This window comes from Lissotriton vulgaris, chromosome 1_1 (assembly GCF_964263255.1).
Source record: "Lissotriton vulgaris chromosome 1_1, aLisVul1.2, whole genome shotgun sequence".
NCBI lineage: Eukaryota > Metazoa > Chordata > Amphibia > Caudata > Salamandridae > Lissotriton > Lissotriton vulgaris.
This window is the reverse complement of record NC_141685.1, coordinates 1,141,147,494-1,141,174,349: the sequence shown is the minus strand read 5'-3', so window position 1 is coordinate 1,141,174,349 and position 26,856 is coordinate 1,141,147,494. Positions and strand designations below refer to the sequence as shown.

Below are 26,856 nucleotides of genomic sequence, written 5' to 3'. Positions count from 1 at the left end.
AGAAGGCGAACACAACGACCACAGAGACCCACCGGACCGACAGCACAACACTCCCAGCCCGGGACATCACTCCTCCCATGGACCTTCAGCGAAGGCACACCCTCATGATACTCGGATGACTAGCCACCCATCATCAACTCAGCGGCAGCGGCTCACAGAGGAGGCGCTGGCAGCTCACGACGCGGACGCACTTGGGGACAGGCACACCACCACCACAGACACCCATACTGAGGTGTCTGGGTCAATAGACAGCCTGCCGCTGTTCCCGAAAATTACGGCCCAAATGGCAGAGGAGTTCTGATCTGCTGAGAATATGATCCCCTCCGGGTGGTAACGTATAACTGAACCCCCCCCCCCCTTTTCTTTAGTATGTGGTGGGTTGCATGGGGGACCCACTTTGTTGAGGGCTAACTAGCCCATGCAGACCGTTCAGTGACAGTCGACAGAGGCCTGTCACCCCCCGGTATGCACACGGACTTCATTGACTTGTGCCCACGTTGGGCACCACGGTTTGGCTCCTGGGCACGTTGGCTTGGGGACCTTTTTGTTCAGGGGTTATATGTTATCACGACCCTCTCACCTTATCGCAAAGCAGAACTGACATGGGTACCCGGGTGTTTCACTGGGTCGCATCACACGGATGGATATGGGGGCCACTTAATAATTACCAACTGTGCACCTGGAACGTACGTGGCATTGGAGCAGTGCAGAAACGTCATAGAATATTGGCCCAGCTTAATCGCAGGGGGACACAGATTGCATGCCTACAAGAGACACATTTGAATGCTGCTGAAACTGTGAAACTGCGCAAGAAATGGAGGGGGCAGCTTTTTGCTACCTCCTATTCTGCGTTTTCGAGAGGAGCAGCGATATGGTTTCGCGGCTCTGTCCCCTTCCAGATGTTGGAGCAAAGAATTGATAATATAGGCCGATATGTATTTGTACGGGGACTGCTAGACGGGGATGCTGTTGTATTTGGATGTGTGTACTCGCCGAACTCCAATCAGTCGGAGTTCTTGTTAACAGTGAACGGGGTGCTGGCGGAATGGGCTGATCATCGTTGGTTCATTGGGGGTGATTTCAATGCTGTGCTTGATGTTACATTGGACAGGTCTCATCCTCCTTTACAGGCGGCTGAGAGTAGGAAACAAGCGGATGCTCTTGCTAGATGGGCTGTGGGCTGGGACCTGACAGATGCATGGCGCAGCACACATTCACAGGAGAGGGAATATACTTTTTTCTCCCCGCCACACCAGCTTCACACCAGAATCAACCACATTTTCTGTTCCCGCTCCATAGCAGATACAGTTGTCCAGACCCAACACATGGGGAAAACTTTATCTGATCACAGCTCGGTAGAACTCACCTGGCAGTGGGGCAGGCGGCTAGCCCCCATCCCCACTTGGAGACTGTCTCCAGACCTCCTTGAGGACTCGGTATTCAGGGCCTCTCTATCCGATGCTATAGTAACCTATTTCTCCGCGAATACAAACACGGCCAGCACCCGTCAAGTGGAATGGGACGCATTTAAAGTCTGTCTGAGGGGGGCAGCAATGACCGCTGGAGTGGGCAGGAAACGGGAGGTACTTAATCAACTGAAGGAAGTGGAGGGCTCACTAGCGTCCCTAGAGAATGAGGCTGCCGGCACACATGCACCCTTCACTCCACTACAGGAGGCACACATTAGGCACGCAGAGCTGCTGGAAGACTTGAGGCTCATAGACTATCGAGAATACACGACCAGGCAGCATACACATGCGGATAGGGCTGGCCCCCTTCTAGCTCGCCTCCTACGGGACTCCCCAGTCAGTCACCCTATTCTGAAAATATTAGACCAGACGGGCAGCCCGACTACCACCCAGGTAGGGATTAACACGGCGTTCAAGGAATACTACACCACGCTGTACAGTCCCCCACAGCCCCTCCCCGAGGTTGCTTTCGAGGCTTTCACAAGGGACTTGGAACTACCTCAACTCACTGACCGGCAAATCAAAGACCTGAAGCGCCCCATTACAATAGCTGAAATCAGACAGGCAATACGAGCCCTACCAAAAGGCAAGACCCCCGGTACGGACGGCCTACCAGCCGACTTTTATGCAACATACATAGACCTACTGGCCCCGCGGTTGCACACTGTTTATTTGGAAGCACTACGGACAACTGCCCTACCACACTCGTCTATGCAGGCATTAATCACGTCCCTTTTGAAACCTGCTAAAGAAGGGCTTCAGATGGCTGATTACAGACCCCTGTCCCTTCTCAATACTGACTCCAAAATATTGAGCAAGGTGCTGGCATCGAGACTCGTGCAATACGTACCACAGCTGGTTCACTCGGACCAATGTGGTTTTGTTCCGGGCCGCAACACGGCCATGAACCTCAGGCGATTGGCCTAGCTCATGCTCGGAGACCGGGAGGACACGAGCTCCGAAGGCTGCATATCCCTAGATTTGAAGCTAGAATTTGATTCCCTTAGATGGGACTATATGTTTGACACATTGTCTAAATTCGGGATCCCACCCGAATTCCTCGCTTGGGTCAGATTGCTGTACACCATCCCCACAGCTAGAGTGCGTACTTCCGGCCATATATCAGCTCCTATAGCTATAGCGAGGGGCACCAGACAGGGCTGCCCGCTCTCCCCCCTCCTCTTCGTCCTTGCCCTTGAGCCTATGCTCTGTAAACTCCAGTTGATAGCCCCCCGATATGGCATCCTGAGGCATGGGACAGCACACATAGTGTCCGCTTACACGGATGATATTATCTTATATCTTCGAGACTTGAGGGGCGACTTGAGTCCTATTGCCCAGGTCTTTGAGGACTTTAGGACGATCTCTGGTTTGACCATAAGCGAATCCAAGTCCTATGGATTCGCATTTGCAGCTGCGGGCCTGACTGCCCCCCTACCCTTCACCCCACACGAGTTCCAGATGGCTGAAACCACCTTCAGATACCTGGGGATGCAAATTTATAGGGAAGCTGACAAGATGATTGACGGCAACCTTGGGAGGGCCATCAGAGCACTGAAATCTCAAATACAATTTTGGCTCACACTGCCACTCTCCATACCCGGCAGAGCGGCGATATCTAAGATGGTGATGCTCCCCCGCCTTCTCTACCACTTCACTAACTTGCCACACCTGATCCCAGCAGCGACATTTAAGACACTAGACACTCTACTCACCGAACTTGTATGGGGGCACGGCCGTAGGCGTGTAGGTCTGTCCAAGCTGCAGCTCCCCTCTGACGCCGGGGGCATGGGCCTGCCGGACTTTAGAGCTTACAACTATGCGTGTCAGCCGCAATGGCTGGCCTTCTGGGTGGCGGGCCGCAATCTTAAGGAGATAGATATGTCGGATAGGGAGCATGCAATGGGAAAAATACATACGTTACTTTTGCCCAATTCGGTTGTACCGAGAGATGCCCTGCCTCTCCTCAAACTAGCGATAATTTACTGGCGGAAGGCATTAAAGTATACGTCTCCTGCGTCGTCGTATGCACCCACGATCCCGCTCCTGGGCATCCCGCTAGCCACGGGAACTCTAACGGCGGACTCGCTGGAGCAGTGGCATGATGCAGGAGTATCGCACGTAGGTGACCTGTTTGCGGAAGAACACCCGTTGTCCTTTGAGGACTTTAGAACCACCCATGGAGTCCCTAGAGGCATCTTCCTCTTACACGCTGGCCTTCGCCATTATATCACACACAAGTGGTCCCCTGAGGGCCAAGAGCCGATTACAAACCCTCTCATCACAATGCAATACCTGATGGGCACGGGCGCCCACCTGACAAGATGGCTCACCGCTAGCATTAAGACGGGGAGGGCATTCAATTTGTCACCACTCCGGGAAGCATGGGAGGGAGACATTGATAGGCCCCTGATGGACAAAGAGTGGGATCGTATCCTTCAGTTTCCCAAAAAGGTAGCCAGGAACCCCAAGTTTAAGTTCATTCAATTGATGCTACCACATAGAGCCTACCTGACCCCGCACCGCATACATGTGATGTTCCCTGATGCGAAAAGCAATTGCCCCCGATGCGACACCGAGGACGCATCACTACTGCACATGCTTTGGCAATGCCCCAAACTAGGATATTACTGGACCACGGTCCATGATTCGCTAGAGAGAGCGGGAGCTCTGTCCCGGTCTCATACACTAGAGTACACATTGCTGGGGTTGGGACCCTCACAACGCACCAGAACCGTGGTGGCACGTTTCTCGGACCTGGCCCTGTTGCTGGCGAAGCGTGCCATCACGATGAGATGGAAGTCACCCAAGCCTCCCAACCCTGAACTGTCGAAGGCGGAAGTGGTGCGATGGGGTAAGGCAGAGGGGGAGGCACTGCAGCGGGAGGAATACAGAGGTCTGCGGAAAACACCAATCTCGCTGGACTGGTTCGCCACATTGGGAATGTTTGAAACTGGTGACGACGGGGAAGACGGGGATACATGTGCCTCGCCGAATGTCGGATAAATGTGTCCTTAGCCAGGCTGTCATGCACTGTCACTGACTGTGGTGCACTACGAGGAGGTGTGAGGGACCTCATACCACTGTACTTGACTCGTTCCACCTGTGTGTACAGTCAGATGAAGCCATATGTTGTAATGCCATAAGGGACCCAGTTTTTGTTCATTCAGTCATATATTGTTGTGAGAGTGTCGGATGGGTTAGTTGAGGGTGGGGGGAGGGATAGCATTGACCGGGGTTTGTCTATATTGTGACGGTTATAGTCATCAGCAAAACGAAAAATCAGGATAACTATACAATTATATGTTTTAAGCGAACACGCAAATGCATTACCCTGCTTTCTATGGGGACTGGAAATTTCTGTAACTGCTTTACCTACTATGCTAATAAACAGATTTTCAAAAAAAAAAAGATGTGCTTCCGGCTAGCTATTTTCGGGAGGTGCAAGGACTCCAGCGCAGTCTATTACGGGAGGGAAGACCCCGTATCGCCTTGGCCAAATTGACACTTCCCTGGTATGATGGGGGAATCGCTCTCCCCGATAGCAAACGTTATTATTGGGCCTCTCAGCTGGCAGCCATTAATCACGGGACCTATGGGCCTGTTACAGACCCCAGTTTTGCGATGGACAGGTGGCTTCTCCCTGGTGGTAACTATAACAGGGTACTATATGATAGATCCTCGGCCACGAATCTCACAGGACCTACCAAACATGTTTAGGAAGGTGGATACCTGACTATGGTTACCCCAGATTTTTTGCCTAGTGTTTAGCTGGTTTTCGACTTAGTTGGCCTGGGAGCCTGCGAATCAGGGCCCCAGGCTATCTGCTCTCTCTTTAAAATTAACTCCATGTACCCTAGGTACATCTCCAATTGGATACTGGGTCACCTCATGAGCCCCTGTACAGTGTACTATAGGTACCCAGGGCATAGGTGCATCCAAGGCCTACCAGGGGCTGCAGCATATCTTTTGCCACCCCTGACTGGCCATCCAAACTGACACAACTGGCTGATCACTCAGCTGGGGCAAGGTGGTGTAATCACCCCTTGCTTAGATATAGTATACCTATGTCTAAACCTATATCTGGACACATATGCACCTATAAGTCACTCCTATGGCAGGCCTTAACACTCCTGGAGGCAGAGTGCTTGGTTTTATGTGAGATGGTGCTCTAGCATGAGCTGAGCCTGTCTGCAGCTTTCTGAACCATGTCCTTATAGCTGTTCTAGGATATTGCCATATCATATACTCTTAAGTGCATTATGAACCTCCCGGTTAAATGCTAACTACGGTTTGGCTTTATCAAAACATGTCATGTAAGGTGTCATATGCTTTGGAATACTACCCCCTCGCCAGTCGTGGCGACGGGGGTAGCATTCCACCCTTCTAGAGGGAGAAGACATGTTACTTTCCTTAAACGCGGTTAAATCTAACCAGAGCCTCAGCATCACAAAATGGATGCTTCTGCCACAGACAAAAGTCTGGTCTCCTGCTGCTGACCGAAACTCCGGCAGGGGAGGCCTGTTCAAAAGGTTTCCACCCAGACAGGAGATAGTGGATTGGGGCAGGGAGGGCTGAATGAAACTAGACACTGCCTGGGGCACACAAGGTGTCCCATGCAAAGCCCAGTTCAAACTGGTGCTGGGTCACTCCAGCCCCAGCTCTGGCGCGAAACTGGACAAAGGGAAAGGGGTGTAACCACCCCCTTCCTGGGTCTCACCCATAGGAGGAACCTAGTTGGTGATTCAGCCCCTTGATTTGGAATAAAGGTAGGAGCTGTGCCCTTAGACTTTAGGTCATCCTGACTGAAACTTTGATACAAAACTCTGGACCCTTCGACATCCTACTCGACGTAGAAGACTGAAGAATCTCCCTTGTGGTCAAGGAGTGACCACCCTGCACAAGCAGGCATCATCAGCGCTCAAAGGTTTTCTTTGTTGTTGCTCCCACCGGAGCTCGAACGACAGAGACCAACAAGACCTGGACTCCCAGACTTCCAACAGCCTGATCCACAGCCCCAGCAAAGCTGAGACTCGTGGAGGCGACGTGAGACGTGGGACCGGCCATCTTGGAAAGCCAGCAAAGTGCTTCCTGTGCAGCTCCCGAGGCACCCTCGAAGCTGTGCTTTGGGGATTGAGAAGCCCCAGCCCCTAGCAGCTCTTGCACCGAAGATTACCTCTCCACACTCACCGAGTGCTGCGTGGGGCCCTTTTGCATTTTCCTTCTTGATGCGTTGTCCGGTCACTTGCCCGTTGGCTAGTGGCCTCTGTGACGACGAACCTTCACATTTTCACTGCTGGCCTGGTTGTTCTAGACTGGCCCTTGCTCCCCTGAAAAGGAGCAGCCCATCAGACCTTGCCGGTCTGATCCAGAAGCCATCTCCGACAAACTTCACCACAGCACCTGATCGCAACCCGACATCGCCTGGTTCCTTCCTGGTTCCATCCTGGTCACTGGCTAGTGACCCAGACTCTGTCCCCTCTGCTTTCAGGTACTCTACATCTTCGATCCACCCTTGGATCCAACCGGACTCTTCTCTCCTGGTCGCCCGCAGCATCTTTTCATCAAGGCTCCATAGAACTCCACGACGAAACCCGACGCACTTTGACACCTTTGCACCCGCTTCCTGTGGGTGAGGTAACGAGGGTAGTCCGGTGCTCCTGTAGAGATTTACATCCCTAGTGTCCTAGTTTTAAGTGGTTAAGTTCTAGTCCAGTCGGAAGACTTTCAAAACTGCAACTTTCCAACTTTTACGAACCATTGACTTCTATTGGTGCACGAGGTTGCCTATAGACACTGCACCCGCATCCTGTGGGCCTCCCCCGACCTAACCTTTGTTAGTCCAGTGTAGCCCCAGTGATTCTCAAGGCCCTCGGCCTTACCATTGTTCGCGACGTGGTTCTTATACGACTATTTTAGTATATGGTTTGAGTGGCCACCAGAGCCTATCCATATTTGTGCAACTTTTGTATGTTATATGAAGTTCTTTGTTTAACGCTTGTGCTTCTGTCCTCATAAAGAGTACAGGGGAATATTCTAGTAATATATACATATATTTTATAATATATAACTTGAGTGGTGTCCTTTCATTTGGTATTAAAAGGATTGCATATGGTAAAACAGCAGGCTTTACATGCCCTCTTGAGTTTAGCCTAAGACTGCTTTTGTCCATGCTAGCAATAGGATAGCTGGTCTATAAGGTTGACTTACAACCAATCACCATAGGGGTCGTTTGAACTGGTGCAAGGGGCTCACTAGAACAGTGAACATCATATACCAGGCCACTTCTCACAGTGCGTATCTGGCGAGACGCCACAAACTTGATGGGATGGTGAGATTGATTAACACTTGTTACTCAGTTGTTTGCGTCTGAAAAGTTAGGCAAGCTTTGGCACACAAAAGGGTTTGATAAGTGGGACTTGATTGGGATCTCGACCATTGGTAATATTTTGATGAAAGGGAGGATCAAAACGTTTGAGGAATTACAGACGGAATTTGAGCTGGGGGGGATCTGAGTACTTCAGATATGCACAAATTACACATGCGCTGAAAACTGCTCTTGCGACGGAGACGGACCAACCAGAGGCCTCGCCCCTAGAGGACAGGATTCTGGATGGTCAAATGCCGGAGATGACTATTTCCCTGAGTTATAAAAAAATTATTAACCATAGGGCTTATCTGCTTACTGAGGTGAGGGAAAAATGGACACAAGATGGTCTTGAAATAGACGATGAAGATTGGCAGTCAGCTGTGTCTTCACCGAAGGAGGTTGCGATCCCAGCAAGGCTAAGGCTTATTCCGCTGAAAATATTACACAGGGTGTATGTTACTGGACCCCGACTGGTCCGGATGGGTCTAACTGAAACGGATTTGTGCAGAAGGGGGTGTGGCCTTGTTGCTACGTTTATCCATGTCCTTTGGGAGTGTCAATATATAGTTGAATATTGGAACAAGATACACAATACGATGAGTGAGCTTTTAGAGATCATCATACGGCCGGAGGCTAGGAGAAGCATACTTAATATTTGGGAACCGACAGATCTAAATGTGGCACAGACGAAATGGGCAACGTTGGATGCCATGATCGCAAAACGTAATATTGCTCAAAAGTGGGGATCCGAGAGTATACCTACTCTCGAGGGTTGGAAAGAGGATATGGACTGGTCCATGTTCCGTGAAAAGACTGTCTATGTGGCAAGAGGCCGACCTCGTAAATGGTCCACAGTGTGGGGTCAGTGGAATCGATACAGGGGTGAGATTTGTGTACCACCTGCCAATTCTACCTTTGATGTTCCGAATTCACCCTGATCACTATATTTTTTTCTTTGTCCCTTGTTCCCCCCTTCCCCCCTTCTGCATTCTTCTGTATTAAGTGCTGTAATATTGAAAGATGTCACCTCTGTTTAATGCCTTTGACCTCATGATGCCTTGTTTTTAAATAAAAAGAAATATTTTTAAAAAAAGGATTGATAAAGCCTGCCATAGGGTTGACTGATAGGTATATATGTGCAGTGATAAGGTAGATTTAGTGAATCTATATCTAAGTAAGGGGTGCATGCACCACCTTACACAGGTTGCAGTAGCAGATCTGTGGTGTCACTTTGAGTGGCATCTCAGGGGTGGCATAATACATGCTGCAGCCCCTGGGAGGCCTTTTGGGTACCTATGCCCTGGGTATATAGTATACCATATACTAGGGACTTATAAGGGTACCCCAGAATCCAATCTGGAGTGTACCTAATGTTCTTGCAATTAATTTATAAGAGAAAGCAGCTAGGCTGGGGTCCTGAATAGCATGATCCCAGCCAGACTAAGTCGAAAACAGTGAAACATCAGCAAAAGGTGGGGGTAACTATAAGAAGCAGATCCTACTCGCCTACACTCGTACCACCCCGCGCATTGGAGGTCTGTTGCTCGCCCATCAAGGATGCTAAATTTTGAACTAGGTACAAGCCCGTGCTCGGGGAGACCTCACAGCAGCAGATACAAAGGGCGAGGCTAGACGAGCCCGCCTTTAGGGCCCGGCCCCCCGGCCCACGCAACGCCATTGGTCAGGGTATCTGGCCGGCCGCCCTATGGGCGGCCTGCCGGACGAAGTGCTTCCGGAGTAGGGGGGTGACGCACGTCCGGTGGGGGCGTGGGGGCAGAGGCCATGACCTATTTAGGTAAAGATTACAAAGAACTCGGCCTCTTCCCTCGCCAGCACCGGACCTGCTCGCACCCTGCTCAACGACCTCACTCCCCTCGCCTTAGGATAGCGCTTCTGAACTTCTGAACTTTTTTTTGAAAGTTAAACTCGAGTTTCATTGGGCCCAGTAGCTTCCCATCTCCCGTAGTCGAGTCCCTCTCCAGATCTTGCCGGAGAATCGTGTGGAGCAGCGGGTGGCTGGCAGCCTGCGGGAGGACCGGTGCATCGATTCGGTCGATTCAGAGGGAGCAGCGACCAGCTCGTCAGGTGAGGTGTCGGGGCTCGTTAGGCTGTGGGCGGGCGCGGGTGCTCCAAGACAAGGTCAAACCCCTACCCCCCCCCCCCCCCCCCTCTCTCTTGTACAAGGCGCGGTAGGCGTCTCTGGGGCCCGAGTTCGACCACATGGGTAAGGGGCTCCGGCACCTTTCACCTTTCGGCCTGGTTGGTTGCGCGGGCAGGGGAGAGGGCGGCAAGGTCCGAGGTGGGGTTTTTTGGTGCAGAAAGGGTACGTGTCGCTAGCGAACCATGCCGGCTAGGGGCCAGAGCTACAAGCGCAAGGACAAAGATCCTGAGATAGCGCAGTTATTGACTCTTTTACTGGCTAAGTTCAATAGGGATGATGATAGCAGTGAAGAGGAGGCAGAGGAACAGCTCTCCAAGCCGAGCCGGAAGGAGAGGCTCCGATCAGGGTAGAGCGCCCGGGCAGGCAAGGTGTCCCCCCCAAAGCCGCTTTCCCGCCATTAATTAAAAAGCCCAGAGTGCAGAAACCGGGCGGTCGGGGAATTCATAAGAAGAAGGTGAGCAACAAAGGGGCAGGTGGGAGTCATCCGGTGAGCATTCCCCTGGAGCCAGTGATCTTGATAGTCCCTGCCCCCATACCGCAAGCACAGCTGCCCGTAGTACCGCACTGCAGCGCCCCTAGTGAGCCAGTAGTGCCCCCAGCGGAAGATGCGACCGGGGCTATCATGGATGAAATTCGGGGGGCCTTAGCAGCGCTGGGATCTTCCCCGGCAGTAACAGAGACTGCCAATGCAATTCGCCCGCGGGACGCGACCTCCCTCGCAACTTGGGGGTACTGGTACGGGGGGCGCGCTAAACTAAATCTTAGGCGCCATAAGGACAGTGACGCAGGGGCCGGCACCTCAGGGGGGGGGGGAGCGGGAGCGTCGCCGAGTGTGCCTTCTCCGCCCCCTCCACCGGCATTAGCGACCGCGACCGCTGCCGTCGCGCCTTGGGCCCCAGGGAAGGCCGATGAGGGCGCCCTCGGCGAGATTAGGGAACAGCTAGCCATGTTAGTTAAAGCACAGTTCTCGAGCATATCGACTGCGCAACAGGGGGTCCCAACCCCGTCATATGCACAGAGTACTTCAGGAGGTAAGCCTGAGAGCGCGGACAGCAAATTAGGAGGGGGTGCCAAGGCTGGAGGGGGCCATGGTTATGTGCTATCTAAACCGGGCCGTTTGGCGACACATGTGTCTCTCGAAGTAAAAGAGAAGATTTGGAAGGGAGAATACGTGGATATCTTTTCTTTAATCAGGCCAAAAAGATGGGAAGTGGAGAGCAAAGACAGGGAGGGGAAGGACAGCTCCTCTAGGGACAAAAGACCGAGGGTAGAGGAATCTATCACAAATTGGCTCTTTGGCTTCCAGGTGTTTATGACAGTAATCATTGAGAAAAAGCCAGAGTTAGCAGGGTCTTTGATATTTTACATGCATAAGATTCTGAAAGCACACACAACGCACAGTGGCACGGCGTGGCTGGATTACGATAGGGATTTCAGGTGGGAAAAGGTGCAGGACCCGGACATGGGATGGGACCAGGTAGAGGTCAATGCATGGCTGGAAAGCGTGAATGGCAAGTCAGGGGGATCTCAAGGCAATAGGCAGCCTTTTCGGACCTCCCAGGGAGGACCTGGGGAAAAGAGGGGGGCATGCTGGGCATTCAATAAGAAAGCGTGCACCTGGTCCACCGAGAAGTGCAGGTATAAGCATGCGTGTTCCTTTTGCGGGCACCCTTCCCACCCTGAATTCAAATGCATTAAAAAGTTCAAGGAAAGGGGAGGAGGGGGCAAGGAGACCAAGCCTTCTCAGCCATAAGCTGCCCACTCCTGTAGACATTGGGAAACTGATTTTTTGGCTGAATCAGTACCCAGACCGGTCAGCAGCCAAATTGTTGTACTTTGGGTTTTCCGAAGGGTTTCGCATTCCAGCAGGGCCGGACTGGGAACCAGAACCGGCCCTGGCAAAGTGCTCGGCCGGCCCCCCTCCCCGCTCCGGGAGGAGAGGGGAGGGGGGAGAGGTGCGACCGCGCTCTGTGACAGGGCCGGTTTTCGGCCGTTTTTGTTACAGGGCCGTTTTTGCAGCATAACGGCCCTGTAACAAAAACGGCCCCAGGGGCCCAAAACCGGCCCCCAACCATGCGGCCCACCGGGGAATTGCCTGGTGCCCTCAACGGCCAGTCCGGGCCTGCATTCCAGCTCAGGGCGTCCTATCTGTTGAGTATTGCAATAATTTATTGTCCGCCAGGACTCAGCCTGTGGTAGTAAAGTCGAAAGTAGAGAAGGAGCGCGAGCTGGGGCGCGTGGCGGGCCCTTTTCCGGCCCCACCACTCCCTGGTTTTGTGTGCTCTCCGCTGGGTGTGGTACCTAAGAAGGAGCCGGGCCAATTCAGAATGATTCACGATTTGTCAGCTTCAAAAGGGGAGTCAGTGAATGACGCTATCGACCCGGCTCTTTGTTCGGTGACATAATCCTCCTTCGATGCGGCTTTGAAGAAAGTGAGGACTCTAGGTCCTAATGCTATTATGGCCAAGACAGACATAGAGTCAGCATTCCGCCTGTTGCCTGTGCACCCTGAGGATTATCATTTGTTGGGTTTTCAGTTGAACCGCCAATTTTACTATGATCGGTGTATGCCTATGGGGTGCGCTGTCTCATGCAGATACTTTGAAACCTTTAGTTGTATGCTCCAATGGTTGTTTACACTCAGGACAGGGTGCAAGAATGTAGTGCATTACTTGGATGACTTCATGGTGATGGGACCGGCTGCCTCGACAACATGTGCTCAAGCATTGGAGCAGTTAGTGGCCATGTTCAGGGAATTTAATATTCCGTTGGCCCCGGGCAAGACTGTTGGTCCGGCGACATGTATGTCTTTCCTTGGAATTGAGATTGATACAGTAGCATGGAAGTGCAGGTTGCCATCAGACGAGGTGCAGGCTTTTTCCTGGGCTATAGATGCAGCGTTGGCTGGTCCTAAGGTAACCCTTCACCAGTTGCAGGTCTTGGTGGGTCAGTTGAACTTTGCACTCAGGATCATACCAATGGGCCGCCCCGTCTCAAGATCGATAGCCAGGGCTATGGTGGGCGTAACTCTGAAGCATCACAGGGTGCGTCTCCGAGCGGAAGTTAGAGAGGACCTGAGAGTGTGGCGTGACTTCCTGACAAACTTTAATGGCGCTGTGGTTTGGCCACCCCCCCCCCCATGTCTAACTCTGAATTGGGTCTGTTCACGGATGCTGCAGGCAGCATTGGTTTTGGGGCTATCCTGGGTCCTCAGTGGTGTGGGGCGGAATGGCCGGAGGAGTGGCATAAGAGTGGACTGACAAAAAACATTGCATTTTTAGAGTTGTTCCCAATTCTGGTGGCGGTGACCTTATGGGCAGAGAACTTCAGGGATAGATCAGTTACATTTTGGTCAGACAATATGTCTGTAGTGGAGGCTATTAATCGGCAAGGGGCTACTTGTAGACATGTTTTGAGATTGCTGAAGCGCCTAGTGTTGATATGTCTGAAATTAAACTTGTTGTTCAGGGCAGCACACATCCCAGGTGTTGACAATCATGCTGCCGATGCTTTGTCTCGTTCTAAGCTGCAGGAATTCCGGAGGTACCACCCCGAGGCGGAGGACCGGATGACAGTGTTCCCACCATCACTGTGGAAGATTGGAGCCCCGCTTTAGCGGGCTGGTAGGTTCCTCATTGAGTGACCGCACTCGGAAAGCATAAGAGCAGAGTTTCTTGTATTACAGGACATTGGTACAAGAGGCGGGGTTCTCATGTTGGTGTACCGATCAAGCGATGTATCATTTTTTACAGGAAATCAGTGATCAGGGCAGGTCACTCTCTTATGCTAGGCCTCATGTGTCTGCAGTGGGGTTTTTCGCCAGATGAGCGAGCTTACATGACCCTGGGGCATGATTTGTAGTCAAGAGAGCTTTGTCTGGTTGGGCCAGAAGGGAGGGGCCCCAAGCGGGATAGTAGACGCCCAATAGACGTTAGGACCTTGAGAGACATACTGAGTGCCCTCCCTAGACTGTGCACCTCTTCATTCGAGGGCACGTTATTTTCAGCAGTGTTTTCCCTTGCCTTTTACGGGGCATTCTGCCTGGGGGAGATTGTAGGCACATCCCGCAGCGATCACGGGGGGGGGGGCTTCAGTTTGGGGACACCAGGGTTAGCACTGGGTGTTTGGAGGTGATCCTTAGAAAATCAAAGACAGATCAGTTGGGAAGAGGGGCTGTGATTCAGCTGTGCCCCGCACCGGAGGCACCTATTTGCCCGGTCGCATGTATGCAGTCATACTTAGCCATCCGCCCCGGGGGGAAGAGTCAGGCCTTATTCGTTCATGAGGGTGGGGACTGTGTGTCGCAGTACCAATTCAAGGCGGTTCTGAAGATGGCCTTGGTAGAACTGGGCCTTGGGGATTCTGGCTATTCATCGCATTCCTTTAGGATAGGGGCTGCTACTTTGGCAGCAGGAGCAGGGTTGTCACCTAAGGCAGTGAGGAGGGTGGGCCGCTGGTCGTCCAACTGCTACAGGCGGTATGTAAGGCCTGATTTGCTTTGACTTAATGCCACGACATGTCCATGCCTGACTTTTCTATTTCCTCTCCGATTAATAGTATGCCGAGAAGGTTGGTGTGGGTATTGGGACACTCGTTCGTTCGGCGTGCAGCAGTGCGATTGCGACACCGGCGAGTGCGGAAACCACCAAGTCTGGAGGGGACAGAATTTTTGTGGCACGGTGTGGGAGGAATGCGCATCCGGCACCTGCGGTGGCTCGTGGAAGAAATAAGAGAACGTGAGGGACAGAAGTCCCCTGAGTTGATCATCATCCACCTGGGCGGCAACGACATGGTAGACCGGGGACGCTTGGCGGTCAAAGAGGCACTGCTCACGGAATTTGCTTGGCTGGGGCGGACCTTCCCACAGGCCAGGATAGCATGGTCTTGCATGATCCCACGGCAATGGTGGGGCGACGGAATCCGGGCGAGAGCTTTAAATGTGTCAGTGAGACGTCTCAATGGGGAGCTGGCAAAGTTGTGCTCAGAGAAGGGCCGCTTGCTACACCTCCAGCACAAGATGATTTCAGGACCAACTATGTTTCACCATGATGGAGTACATTTATCTGACTCTGGCGCCGATACCTGGATCAAAGGGATATGGTCATTTGTGCTGAACTTGGCTGCAGGGGGGAAGGGCGACGGACCTTTGGGCCCTGGTCTCCCTTGTGGCGGAAAAGAGACATTGGACCAGTGATAGACTTACAAAATGGACGGGAGTCCACCTTGCGCACTCCCTAGGCCAGCACTGAGGGGAGAGAAGGTAAGCTATCCGCAGGGGGATGGAGGCCACCGGCTGGGGAGGCTAGGGCGACAGGTACGAGCCTCCTAGGCAGCCTGGTGGACGAGAGGTGGGGCCCTGGAAATGGCGGACAAGGACCCGAGGGCTGGGACTCATCGCTCAGGGGCGCAGGTGGATTGCACCTTGCCTGGGCATCTTAACCTGGGGAGATGCGAACCAGAGGGCCCCTTGGTGCTGGGGGAAAGAAGAAGATTTATGAGCAAATACATTTTGAATAATGCAAGTTGATAATATGATTTAATAATAAATGTTGATTATGATTTGATAATATGTTTTAATAATCATGTTTGTCATGTTTATGAGTGTTGTCATTAAACATGGCCTTTTTACACCCACCCTTTCTCAAAGTCCTGATTAATTGGTGGGTTGGGGGTGCGTGGGGCATGCTGGGGGATCCGGGCCCTAACACATGCGGGCACATCGTCCTTACCTGCGCCCGGATTGTGACCCTTTGCTTGCCGATAGCCCCTATCACAATAACCTTCTGGCACACAGCATAGCGCACTCGTTACTATCTCGAGCCTGCCCGACACCCGACTCTCCTCTTACCTTCCTCGGCCATGGGACATTCGCGCTTGCACTCCTTTTATTGTATGTTACGCCAAGCAGTTTGGGAAGCCTTGCAGGAACGCTCGAAGTACGCGGCCCAGACGTAGCCCTTACCCAGCCACCATCGTGCATGAATAATACAAGAGACATCGTGAAAATTCGCAAGCATATGTGACATTTACATCGCTGAAAAACGAGTACAGCACATCACGCCTCACAACAATATGCTCTAGCCAAACAACTGTAAAATCCGGAAGCCTGTAAACAAGTACGTAGCCTGCAAGAGAAGTACAACACATCCTGCTTTATATGTGGACAATTACATTGCACATAAAACTAGTACAGCACATCGCGCCTCATAACAATCTGCCATAGTCATACAATGACATCTTGTAAAATTCGGAAGTTTGTAACCAAGTATGTAGCATGTAAAAGAAGTACAATGCATCATGCTTCATATGTGAACAATTACTTGGCCTGTAAAACGAGTACAGCACCTGGCGCCTCATAACACTCTTCCATAATTATACCTTTATAGTAATATGCCAGAACAATACATTCAACCCCGTGCCCACTCACAAGCATTTAAACAAATGCGTAGCGTGTAAAACCAGTAGAACCATCGTGCTTCACCATCCATGTGCAATGTTAATACCATCTTTTAAGTTTGAAAAGCTTTATTGAGTTGAAGAAAACAATGTAAAACATCAGTACAATAGCACAAATAAAGAGCAATAGGAATTAAAATAATTGTGGAGAATAATGTGCCAATAAACAAGATAGGCCCCAAAAGGGGAAAACGCTATACAAAGAAAAAATGCTTTTATAACTTTTCATTTTGTGGGGAAAGAAGAGAGAAAGAAAGAGGGAAGAAAGGGAAAAAAGGGGGGATGGAAGGGGAACAGCAATAGAAAAATGTATGGTAAGAGACATTAAGAGGTATGAAATACAGAGAATTTCACAGTAATAATAATAACAATAATACTAAATATAACAATAACATGTGATCAAGAGGCACTTTTAGATAAAAAGTCTGTTAAAGGGGACCAAAGTAAATCACGTTTTATCAACAATGGAATAGAAGAAGCACATGCACGATCTAGTCTATGATGATGGCAGAGCAAATTCCACCAAGCATTATAAACCACGTTTGTAGTGTCTTTCCAATTAGTTGTTATAATTTGAAAAGGGATAGCTATGCAAAGATCAATAAATTTACGAGTATGGAGTGGGACATCCCAAACTGGGGCCAAACCACCCAGGAATACAGAAGAAATAACAAAGGGAACATTAGTAGATAAAATCTTATTAAGTGTAGACCAAATGTGGGACCACATAAGATGGACCTTAGGACAAAGAAAAAACATGTGAACAAAGTCACCAGGAGTGCATGAACAGGACGAACACTTCATAGTGTCTAACAATTTAAATTTAAACAAATCACAGGGAGTATAAAATAATCTATTATAAAAAAAATAAAGGGTTTGTGTGGTACTAGCGGAACGAGAGGTGGAATGAAGTTTGGACCAAATAGAGTCCCAGGTAAGTGAGGGGAAAGTTTGATTGAGGTCCGATTCCCAGATAAGTTCCAGATTAGTTTTAGGCCTGTCAATAAGTGGGGGAGAAAGTAATTTATAAATAGCAGAGGCCTTATGGGGAACCTGAAAGTTAGGTGGAGAGGCAAGGAGGGGAGGTGAAGAGGATGAAGGAGTATTGTGTAGGATAATAGTGGATAGTTGGGGCAGAAGTTCATGAAAGTGTGTGCAGTATTTGTTAGAGATACCGAGGAGTCACGAAGTGCTGGAAAGGTTAATAAGGAATTGTCAGAAATAAGATGATGGTAAGTGAGAATTCCTTTGTCAATCCATTCCTTCCAAAAGAGCGCACGATTGCGTAATTTAAGAGATTTATTATACCAAAGTGGGGTATTCATATGAAGAGTAGATGGTACAGAGAATGAACGAAAAAGGGCAAGTGTTAAAGCTTTGGAGTGTTTGAAAATAGGAGAAAGTAGCTTAGGAGGTGGTTGAGTGAGATTGGAGGCAATAAGGAAGGAGAAGGGGTGAAGTTGAGCCAATTCCAGAGAGCTCCAAGCCGTAGTAGGAGGATACGAGGTATCAAGAAGAAAAGGCCAAATTTGCTTGAGAGTAAAAGCAGAATGAAAGCGGGAGATATTGGGGAAGTTAACACCACCAAGATGTTTATGTTGTTGAAGACGGAGGAGAGAGACTCTAGCCTTACGCTTATTCCACAGGAATTTGGAAAAAAGACTATTGATAGACTTAAAAAAGAAATGGGGGAGAGAGATAGGAAGCATGGAGAGACAGAAGTTCACAATAGGAAGGAGCATCATTTTAATAGTGGGGAGACGACCCCACCATGAAAAAAAAAGAGGGGACCAACGTTCTATTAGAAAAGAGAGCTTTTTAAGGATATCGGAATGATTAATTTTGATAGTTTCTCTAATAGTGTTAGCATATAAAACGCCAAGACATTTGATAGAGCCAGAGTTCCATTGGAAACCAGAACCCTGAAATATGTGAGTAAGACAGAATTTATTGAGGGGAAGGACTTCAGTTTTATCAATATTTAATTTATATCCAGAAACAGAGGAATAATCATGTAATAAAGAAAAGAAAGCGGGAAGGGCAACAACAGGGTTAGAAATGTAAAGCAAAATATTGTCTGCATAAGCAGTAAACTTAATCTCAACATCTTTATAAAGAAAGCCAGAATAGGAAGGGGATTGTCGAATTTTCTCAAGGAAGGGTTCGAGTGCCAGAATAAAGAGAAGGGGGGAAAGTGGACAGCCTTGTCTGGTTCCTCTATGAAGGGGAAAATAATCAGATTGCATACCATTAATCCATATAGAAGTAGAAGGAGCAGAATAAAGCAACTGAACAAATTTAAGAAAAGTGGGACTGAAACCGTGCCAGCGAAGAGCGCCAAACATAAAATCCCAGTTGACACGGTCAAATGCCTTCTCGGCGTCTAGAGTAATGGCAGCCAAGGGACTGTCCATTTTAGCAGAAAGATGAATGATATTAAGAAGGGTTCTAGAATTGTCTGTAAGGGATCTTCCCTTAACAAAGCCGGATTGATGAATGTTAATCAAATCAGGGACAATGGAATTAATCCGTAAAGCCAGAATTTCCGCATACAATTTACAGTCAGTATTAATGAGGGAGATGGGTCGGTAATTTTTACATAGGGAAGGGTCCTTATCTTTCTTGGGGAGAAGAACAAGCATAGCCTGCGAAAAAGAACCTTTAGATTCACCAGAGGAGAGAAAATGGTTAATTAACTGAAGAAAATGAGGAATCAAGATAGATTTAAATTGGAGGAAGAAACGAACAGTAAAGCCATCAGGGCCAGGTGTCTTATCTTTGGGGAGAAGAGAGAGAGCAGCAAGAATTTCCTTTTCTGAAAACGGGGCATCAAGAGAAGAGAAATCCAACGAAGGATTGGGAGATTTAGGGACAGAGTTAAAGAAAGAGTCTAATTGCTCTGCAGAGGGGGAAGACTCAGGAGTATAAAGAGAAGAATAAAATTGAACAAAGCAATCCAAAATTTTGGCATCAGAAGACTGGAGCGAGCCTTGTGAATCTTTAATCGAGACTATTTTCAATTTCTGTTTTTTAATTTTGAGATAATTTGCCAGAGCCCTACCAGCTTTATTGCGACCACCATATATCTTCGCATTAAATTGAAGAAGCTGATTGGAGGCCGATTCCCAGGAATGTTTATTAAATTGCAGTTTAGCGGAAATGAGAGAGGACAGAGAATCAGGAGCGTTGGAAGTGTAATAAAGATGCTCTAGTTCTTTAATGCGTTTTAGATAGGAGGAAGCCTGGGATAATGCTTACTTTTTTTTACGTGAAACAAAGTCAATAATACAACCCCGAGCAGTGGCCTTGAAAGCATCCCAAAGAAAGTGAAAGTCAGAGGTGGAGTGTAAGTTAGTAGTGAAAAAGTCATCCATGAAATGAGTGAAGTGTTCAATGAAAGTGGGATCAAGTAAAAGGGAGATGTTAAAGCGCCATCTACGGGCCTGAGGCGTGGGAGAGAGGTAATCCATATCTAAAATAACTGGGGCATGATCTGAGATGAGGATAGAGCCTATTTCTGAGTTGGTCATAAATTGGAAAGCATGATGGGAGAGAAAAATATAATCAATACGGGAGAGGGAATTATGCACAGGAGAAAAAAAGGAAAAGTCCAGAGAGTCAGGGTGGGACAACCTCCATGAATCTATAAGGCCTCTGGAGGAGATGGCTTTGTGGAAGGACTTTTGCATTTGGTTGGGAATGTAACGAGCTTGTGATTTGCGGTCCAAAAAAGGGTCCATCAATTGATTACAATCTCCCCCAACAATCAAATCTTCATTAGCATTAGAAGAGAGAAGGGAGGAGAAATAATTCCAAAAGGAAGAATCAATGCCATTCGGACCATAAACATTACAAAGAGAGAGATTAACATCATTAACAATGCAGTCAAGGAACAGCCACCTGCCATTAGTGTCAGTATTTTCATTTAGAATTTGAACAGACAACGCTTTATGAAATAAAATAACAACACCATTTTTGTGATTAATAGCAGGAGAGCAAAAAACATCCCCAACCCATTGTCTACGTAACATTGATAACTCTTGAGTAGAAAGATGTGTTTCTTGTAAAAATGCAATTTGACATTTTAAACGAGCAAGATGAGATAAAACACGTTGTTTCTTGATAGGGTTACGAAGACCCTTAACATTCCAGGAAATGAGTCTGAAACTTTTCATATGAGGAGATTAAAGGAAAGTAAAAAGAGAGAGTAATACGGGTAAAAAGAGAGAATATATAGAGAAAATGGCAAGGAGAGATGGAAACTAGCTAGAGGAAGTGAAAAGAAGAACGATGGAAGTAGTAGAGGAGCCCAAGTAGAGAGAGCAAAAGGAAAAAGGAGCAAGGCCATCATAGGAAGGTGAGATGAGAAGAAGTGAAGAGATAAAAATGGAGGAGAAAGGGAAGGAATGAGTAACTTCACAGTGCCAAAAGAAAGGAGGAGAGGAGCAAAGTAAGGTGAATAAAGTTGAAAAAGCCGAATAGGGTAAAAAAGGAAAGGGAAGGAGAAGTAAGTGAAGGAAGAAGGAGGAAAGAGGGAGCCTAAAGCAACCCAAAAGAAGACAGCGAAAAGAAGGACGGCAAAAAGAACCAAGGTGGTTCTAGCCATACAGAACATGTAACAGAGAAAAACAATGAGGTGAGAGCGGGAGCAGCAATGAAAGACGACCGAATAGAAGGGAATAAGTCGAAAACACAGTCCAAGGAACGAAAGAGAAAGAACCAAAGGAGAGAGAAAAAAATGCACAGAGAACCTGTGACTGAGAACGACATAAGAACAAATGAAGGAGACTTACCAAACAGATATGCAGGGAAAAACAGCATACTGGGATGACGGAGACGTACGATAAAACAAAACAATGCAGAGGAGGACTTTCGAAACATCAGGAAACGCACCTAAGAAATAAAGGATAACAAAAAAAAGTGAGGTGATGTGAGGAGAAACAACAAGCCATAACAGACAATAAAAGAAACACAGAAAGGAAACAATAAAGGAGAAAAAAAAATTAGGAGCTGCTTTGTTCCATGGAGTCCTCTCTGTGGGAGTGGATGAATCTGCGGAGGTCAGCCGGGTCTTCGAAACTGTAGGACCGTTCCTTGTATGTAACCTTGAAAAAACAAGGATGAATCAAGCCGTATCTGGCATTCATGGTTCGAAGTGTAGGCCGCAGATCCAGGAATTCCTTACGACGCGCCGCTGTCTGTTTGGAGATATCCTGAGAGAAAAAAGTTTATGGCCGGACCATATCAGTTGCTTGTGTTGTTTAGCTGAGTGAAGTATAGTCATAAGGTCAGAGTAGAGGAGAAAATAGGCGATGATACCACGAGGTTTCGATGGAGTGGAAGATGTTTTGGGACCCAGACGGTGCGCTCGTTGAATATTAGCATCCACATGTTTCAGCAGGCCAAGTATCGGTAAAACTTGTGTTTTCAGGAATAAAATGATGTCCGACCCTTCAGAATTTTCCGGAACACCATAAATACGAAGGTTGTTGCGTCTATTTCGATTTTTCAAATCCTCAGACGTCTTCTTGAGGACTAGAATCTCTTTGGTGAGGGTATCCACCTTGGCAATAACATCTTGTGGTCACTGATTTTCTGTTCAACTTCGGTGACACGTTTATCAAGGTTGGACCACTTATCGTCCAGCCTTTGCAATGTAGCAGTGGTGTCCGCTATAAAAGGGCGGAATAATTTGAGTTCCTCCATTAAATCCTCAAGGGTAACGGGAAGAGGAGATTTGGAGGGAGATGGTGGGTCCTTCTTGAGGCGTTTGCCTGCAGGAACAGCGTCTTTGCGTGTAGCGGTAGCTACATTAGAGGTCTTAGAGGCATATCTGTGCTCCATGATGTAAAGTCCTGAGAGAGGAACAGCTTGAGGTAAAGAAGGAGTGACGGAATATGGTGAAAGGCTGCAAAGTCCTCTGAAGAAAAACACTGAAACTGTGAAAAATAGAGACCACCATCAAGGAGAGTCAAACTGGATATCAACAGAGCGCAAAAATGAAGAAATGATGCGTGCGGAGGAAGCAGAAAAGCAACTGCGCACAGACAAGTCAAAAGTTGATGAGAGAAAAAACTGAAGTGGAGGTCCAGCAAGACGAAGAGAAGCAAAAAGGACTCAGAACGACATATTAGATGACAAATAATCGTGGAAGCACTGCAAAATTGAAGGAGCACAGCCAGGAGACAAGAAGCATCAGCAGGAAGAAAAATAGAATCATTGGGAAAAAACATCACCGAAAAACGATGAAGAAAAAAAAAAAATGGCGGCCGTTTCCAAGAAGAAAGCATTTGTGCAAATTATAGCCTCAAAAAACGAGGAAGGCGTACAGAAACATACCCAGTTGTGGAGGGGCAGTTCCGACGCACAAATCAGCCGTTTTCGGCAAGAAATGAAGCCCAGAAGCGGTCCCTTCGTGTAAAAAACGCCGCAGAAATCGCGGAGCTCAGGGGGGGAGCGGCCATCTTGTTTGCCGCGTCGCGCGCCCTCTCCATGTTAATACCATCTTAATGCTGCCCGGTCGGCGGCCACGTGTATCAAACACCACCTTCCGGAAGAAACACTAGCCAAAGCCGGACCTACGACCCTCGCACATGCTCACACAGTTGCACGCCCACTAGCGACAGTGAACACCTTGTCCCCGTTAGCGCTAGCAAGATCGGTAAAGGATTCAACTGATCGCCTGTACCACAACGCCCATCGGCAACGTTACTAGGCACCACGCTGCCTCGTAACCATAACGCCCCGTGGGGCTTGCCCAGCAACCGACCTCCAGACCAAGCGCCCCACATGTAACACAGCCCCCCTTACCCCGACCAGGCCAGAGAACCAACTCGCCTTGAAGTTCTTAGCGAGTGGGAGAAGTAGGTTTGGGGGAGCATGACCTCTCAATCTGCCAAGTAACCCTGACTAAGCCGCCCGACCAGGAGAGGAAAACACGACTCTAGATTTAGCCGCAATTGAGCCCACACCACGAGACAACAGTCGAGACGGGTGCACGGCGCAACAGAGGACACCAGGATGAATAAATGAATATAAATAAAATGTGTGAAGCGCAAACTTAGCCCAGGGGCATCAAGGCACTGCGGAAAGAGATCAGAGTAAAAAATGTCTAATATTTCGAGGGCTTAAAGGTTAGGACAAGTAAAGAGCCATGTCTTCAAGGTTTACGAGTTGGGGAGGTATAAATACCCTCCCCAACTCACCGGCGCGCCGGAAGTGGCGCGCCTAGCGCGCCTAAGGCGAAGGGGGGACTCCTCCATTAGTCCCGGCACTAGAAGGGGGTGGGTTGGTGCCCAAATTACTCTAAAGGGCCGCCCCTTTTAGGGTGGCCCCCTGTGTAGGCCGTGGGCAGCCCATTTGCTACAGAACACCCAACCCCTCTTAATTATGTGCACCCGAAGACGGGTGCCAGCTTAACCCTATACTATACTTTGGGGGGGGGGGGGTGAAAAAAATCTCCTGAATACTATATTGACGCTAGGGCCTATTAAGGTTGTGGGTTTCGCTGGTACCCACCGAGATCAAGAGTTACCTAAGCTAACCATTGTGTTTTGCTCCAAACAGAGCACACCTCTGGCTGTGATGATTTCTAGCCTTAAACTCACTGCAACTAATCTGTGAGGCGCTAAACACACTGTTCCTGCATGTGCATCTGCAGCCTATGTGATCGTGCACAAACTGCTACTGCCCTATGAAGGGTTTTACGAGCTCTGCACTTCTCTTGTGCAGGCATGAGCACTCTGACCCAAAGCTCTAAAGTTTCCAACGTCATTACGGGAGGAGCTCATATTTATTTATTTATGCGTTTTTATATAGCGTGGACTTTAATCGAAGGTATTTGTATTTTAATTTTGTATTTATTTATTTCACTTTTCACTCTGTAAATCGGTGATATATACTTGTCCAAGCCGAATCGCTTCAGACATTTCTCTTACGCTGACTGCCTTATCTCTTTCTTCCCCTAGGGTCCCCCTTTCTCCTCTCACCAATCTCAGCCTCCAACTCTTCTCCCCCACATTTATTTATTTATTTATTTATTTATTTATTTTAATTTCTCTTTTCACTCTGTAAATATATGATACATCCTTGTCCAAGCCGAATCGCTGGTAAAATGGAATCCTGATAAAATCTATTATTTGTGTATATGTATATATATATATATATATATATATATATATATATATATGAAGAAACACTTTCCTGACGAAAAGAGGTGAGTCGCACACGTATCGCATTACTTTTTAACAGCTGATTTATTGAAATGCTCCATATTCCGTTTCCTAATGCATTTCGACCGTTCCACGGTCTTCTTCAGAGGAGGAGCTCGGCAAGTCTTAGTGGCGGCGCTGTAGCTGCATGGCTATAACGAAGCTTCTTTTCATTGTCCAGCCCATCATGGGCGTGTCATTTTACCTTGAGCTTCTGGTCAATGTAGTCACTTTGCCGCCTTCGTCACAGCCCTTCAATGGGAGACGCTTGTGCCAATTAGTGCTGATGCGATATTCCAACAACCCGCTTTAGGAACTGCTGGGACCTGTACCATGGTCCAGTCCATGGTGGCTGCCGCTGCCCTGTAGCCTTGAGGCAGGAAACTTGAACGGTCAGATGCGGGCAGTACCGGCGCTCTTCCCAGGCGGTGCGGTGTTCCACGGCCAGACCAAGCCGTTAAATATGAAGAAACACTTTCCTGACGAAAAGAGGTGAGTCGCACACGTATCGCATTACTTTTTAACAGCTGATTTATTGAAATGCTCCATATTCCGTTTCCTAATGCATTTCGACCGTTCCACGGTCTTCTTCAGAGGAGGAGCTCGGCAAGTCTTAGTGGCGGCGCTGTAGCTGCATGGCCATAACGAAGCTTCTTTTCATATATATATATATATGTGTGTATTTGGAGATAACTCTAACCACTAGTATATGTAGTAGACCCTTGTACTCACTACTATTCCTAGGTGGTTCTTAGAGTTTATCCATTTGTATCTCTTCCTTGAGTGTTACATTTGCATTTTTTTTTCCTGTTTGTATCTTTTATGTAACATCCTAAATCCTTATGTATCGCAACTGGTTCTTTTGTATAGCGCTCACACCTTCGGGTAATGTTGGCGATGTAGAAAATCGCATAAAATAAAATAAAAATACAAAACCAAACGTTACATTACATGTTGAGCTAAAGAAGACTTAGAAATTCCCCGAATGTAAAGCAAAAACCGGGCTGTGTGAACTTCTCACGCACTGACTTCGAAAAATTGGTGCACACCATTTTACCTACTATGGTGCTTTAGAAAAGGCTCCTCGCCATAACTGCTCTAGTTCTGGATTTTCACACCAGGGGGAGCCAGAGATATTAGACACTGGAAGCCACGCCCACTGGTGTGAGGCAGAAGAGGGTCGGGCTGGTCAAAGTTTGCTCTCGCCTCTCTGCCATTGGCTCCCAAGTGTTCCGCTGTAGCACTGTGACGTCAGCACCCGTAGAAAGGTCTCGCGCAGCCGGAAAGGCGCTGCATTCCGGGAAGAGGCAACACAACGCAACAGAGTCAAGATGGTGAGATACAGGCGGGATCTGTTAAGCTAGGGAGCTGACTGCAGCCCGGCGGGAGGGGACCCGGAGCGCACAGGGAGGCCAGCGAGCTTAAAGACTGTACAGACAAGGCACCCCAGAGAGAAATATCTTTATAGCGTGTATGATTATAATAAGGCAGCAGACGGAGGCCTGGTGATAGTAGGGAGCGCTCAGAGGTTAGTGTAGGGTGTGGCTCTTCAAGACAGAGGGCAGTACACCGGAGCTCGGCCGACTGACATAGGAAAACAGATGCCGGGTCTGGGGTAATGGTGGCATGTAGAGCAGGAAGTGTCTCATAAGGGGAATATTTGAAAAGGGCTTTCGTAGCAGAGACGCGTAAACTGCACGGGGAGCTAGAGTCGCAGGGCTTGTTGATCATCCTTTGGGGGTTAAATCGCGTCAGAAGCCGCAGTCGGCTCAGTAAGACAGGCTTTTCAAGTTTTAGTCTTGGGAGAGGCCTTGCAATTGAGTAACAAATAATGCGTTCCAGTCTAAAACATGAAGAGCTATTTAGCCTGGCCTGAACCCGCGGTAGCTACGAGCTGTGGACAGTTTAAGATTTGGGTTCACTGCTCCATTTGCTGCAGAACACCCACCCCCTCTTCATTACGTTCACCCGTAAACTGGTGACAGCTTAACCCTGTACTAGACTGGACTAATATGTTGTGCTTTGGGCGTGAAAATATCTCCTTAATAGTATATTGACGCTAGGGCTTATTTAGGTCGTGGGTCTCGCTGGTAGCCATCGAGCTCAAGAGTTACGTAAACTCACCATTGTGTTTTGCTCCAAACAGAGTGACTTCGGCGAAGACCAGATTATTGGTAAGTATAAAGAATT

At 48.6% G+C, this 26,856-nt stretch overlaps 2 protein-coding genes across 3 annotated transcripts in view; both read left to right on the top strand.

Moving 5' to 3' along the window:
- LOC147748797 (myosin light polypeptide 6-like) overlaps positions 1-26,856 on the top strand; it is a 123,278-nt gene that overhangs the window by 76,321 nt on the left and 20,101 nt on the right. The gene's annotated exons all lie outside the window — the stretch shown is intronic.
- On the top strand, positions 14,517-15,194 carry LOC147748798 (uncharacterized). The gene has a single exon (XM_086952124.1). The coding sequence runs from the start codon at positions 14,517-14,519 to the stop codon at positions 15,192-15,194; it is 678 nt and encodes a 225-aa protein (XP_086808250.1).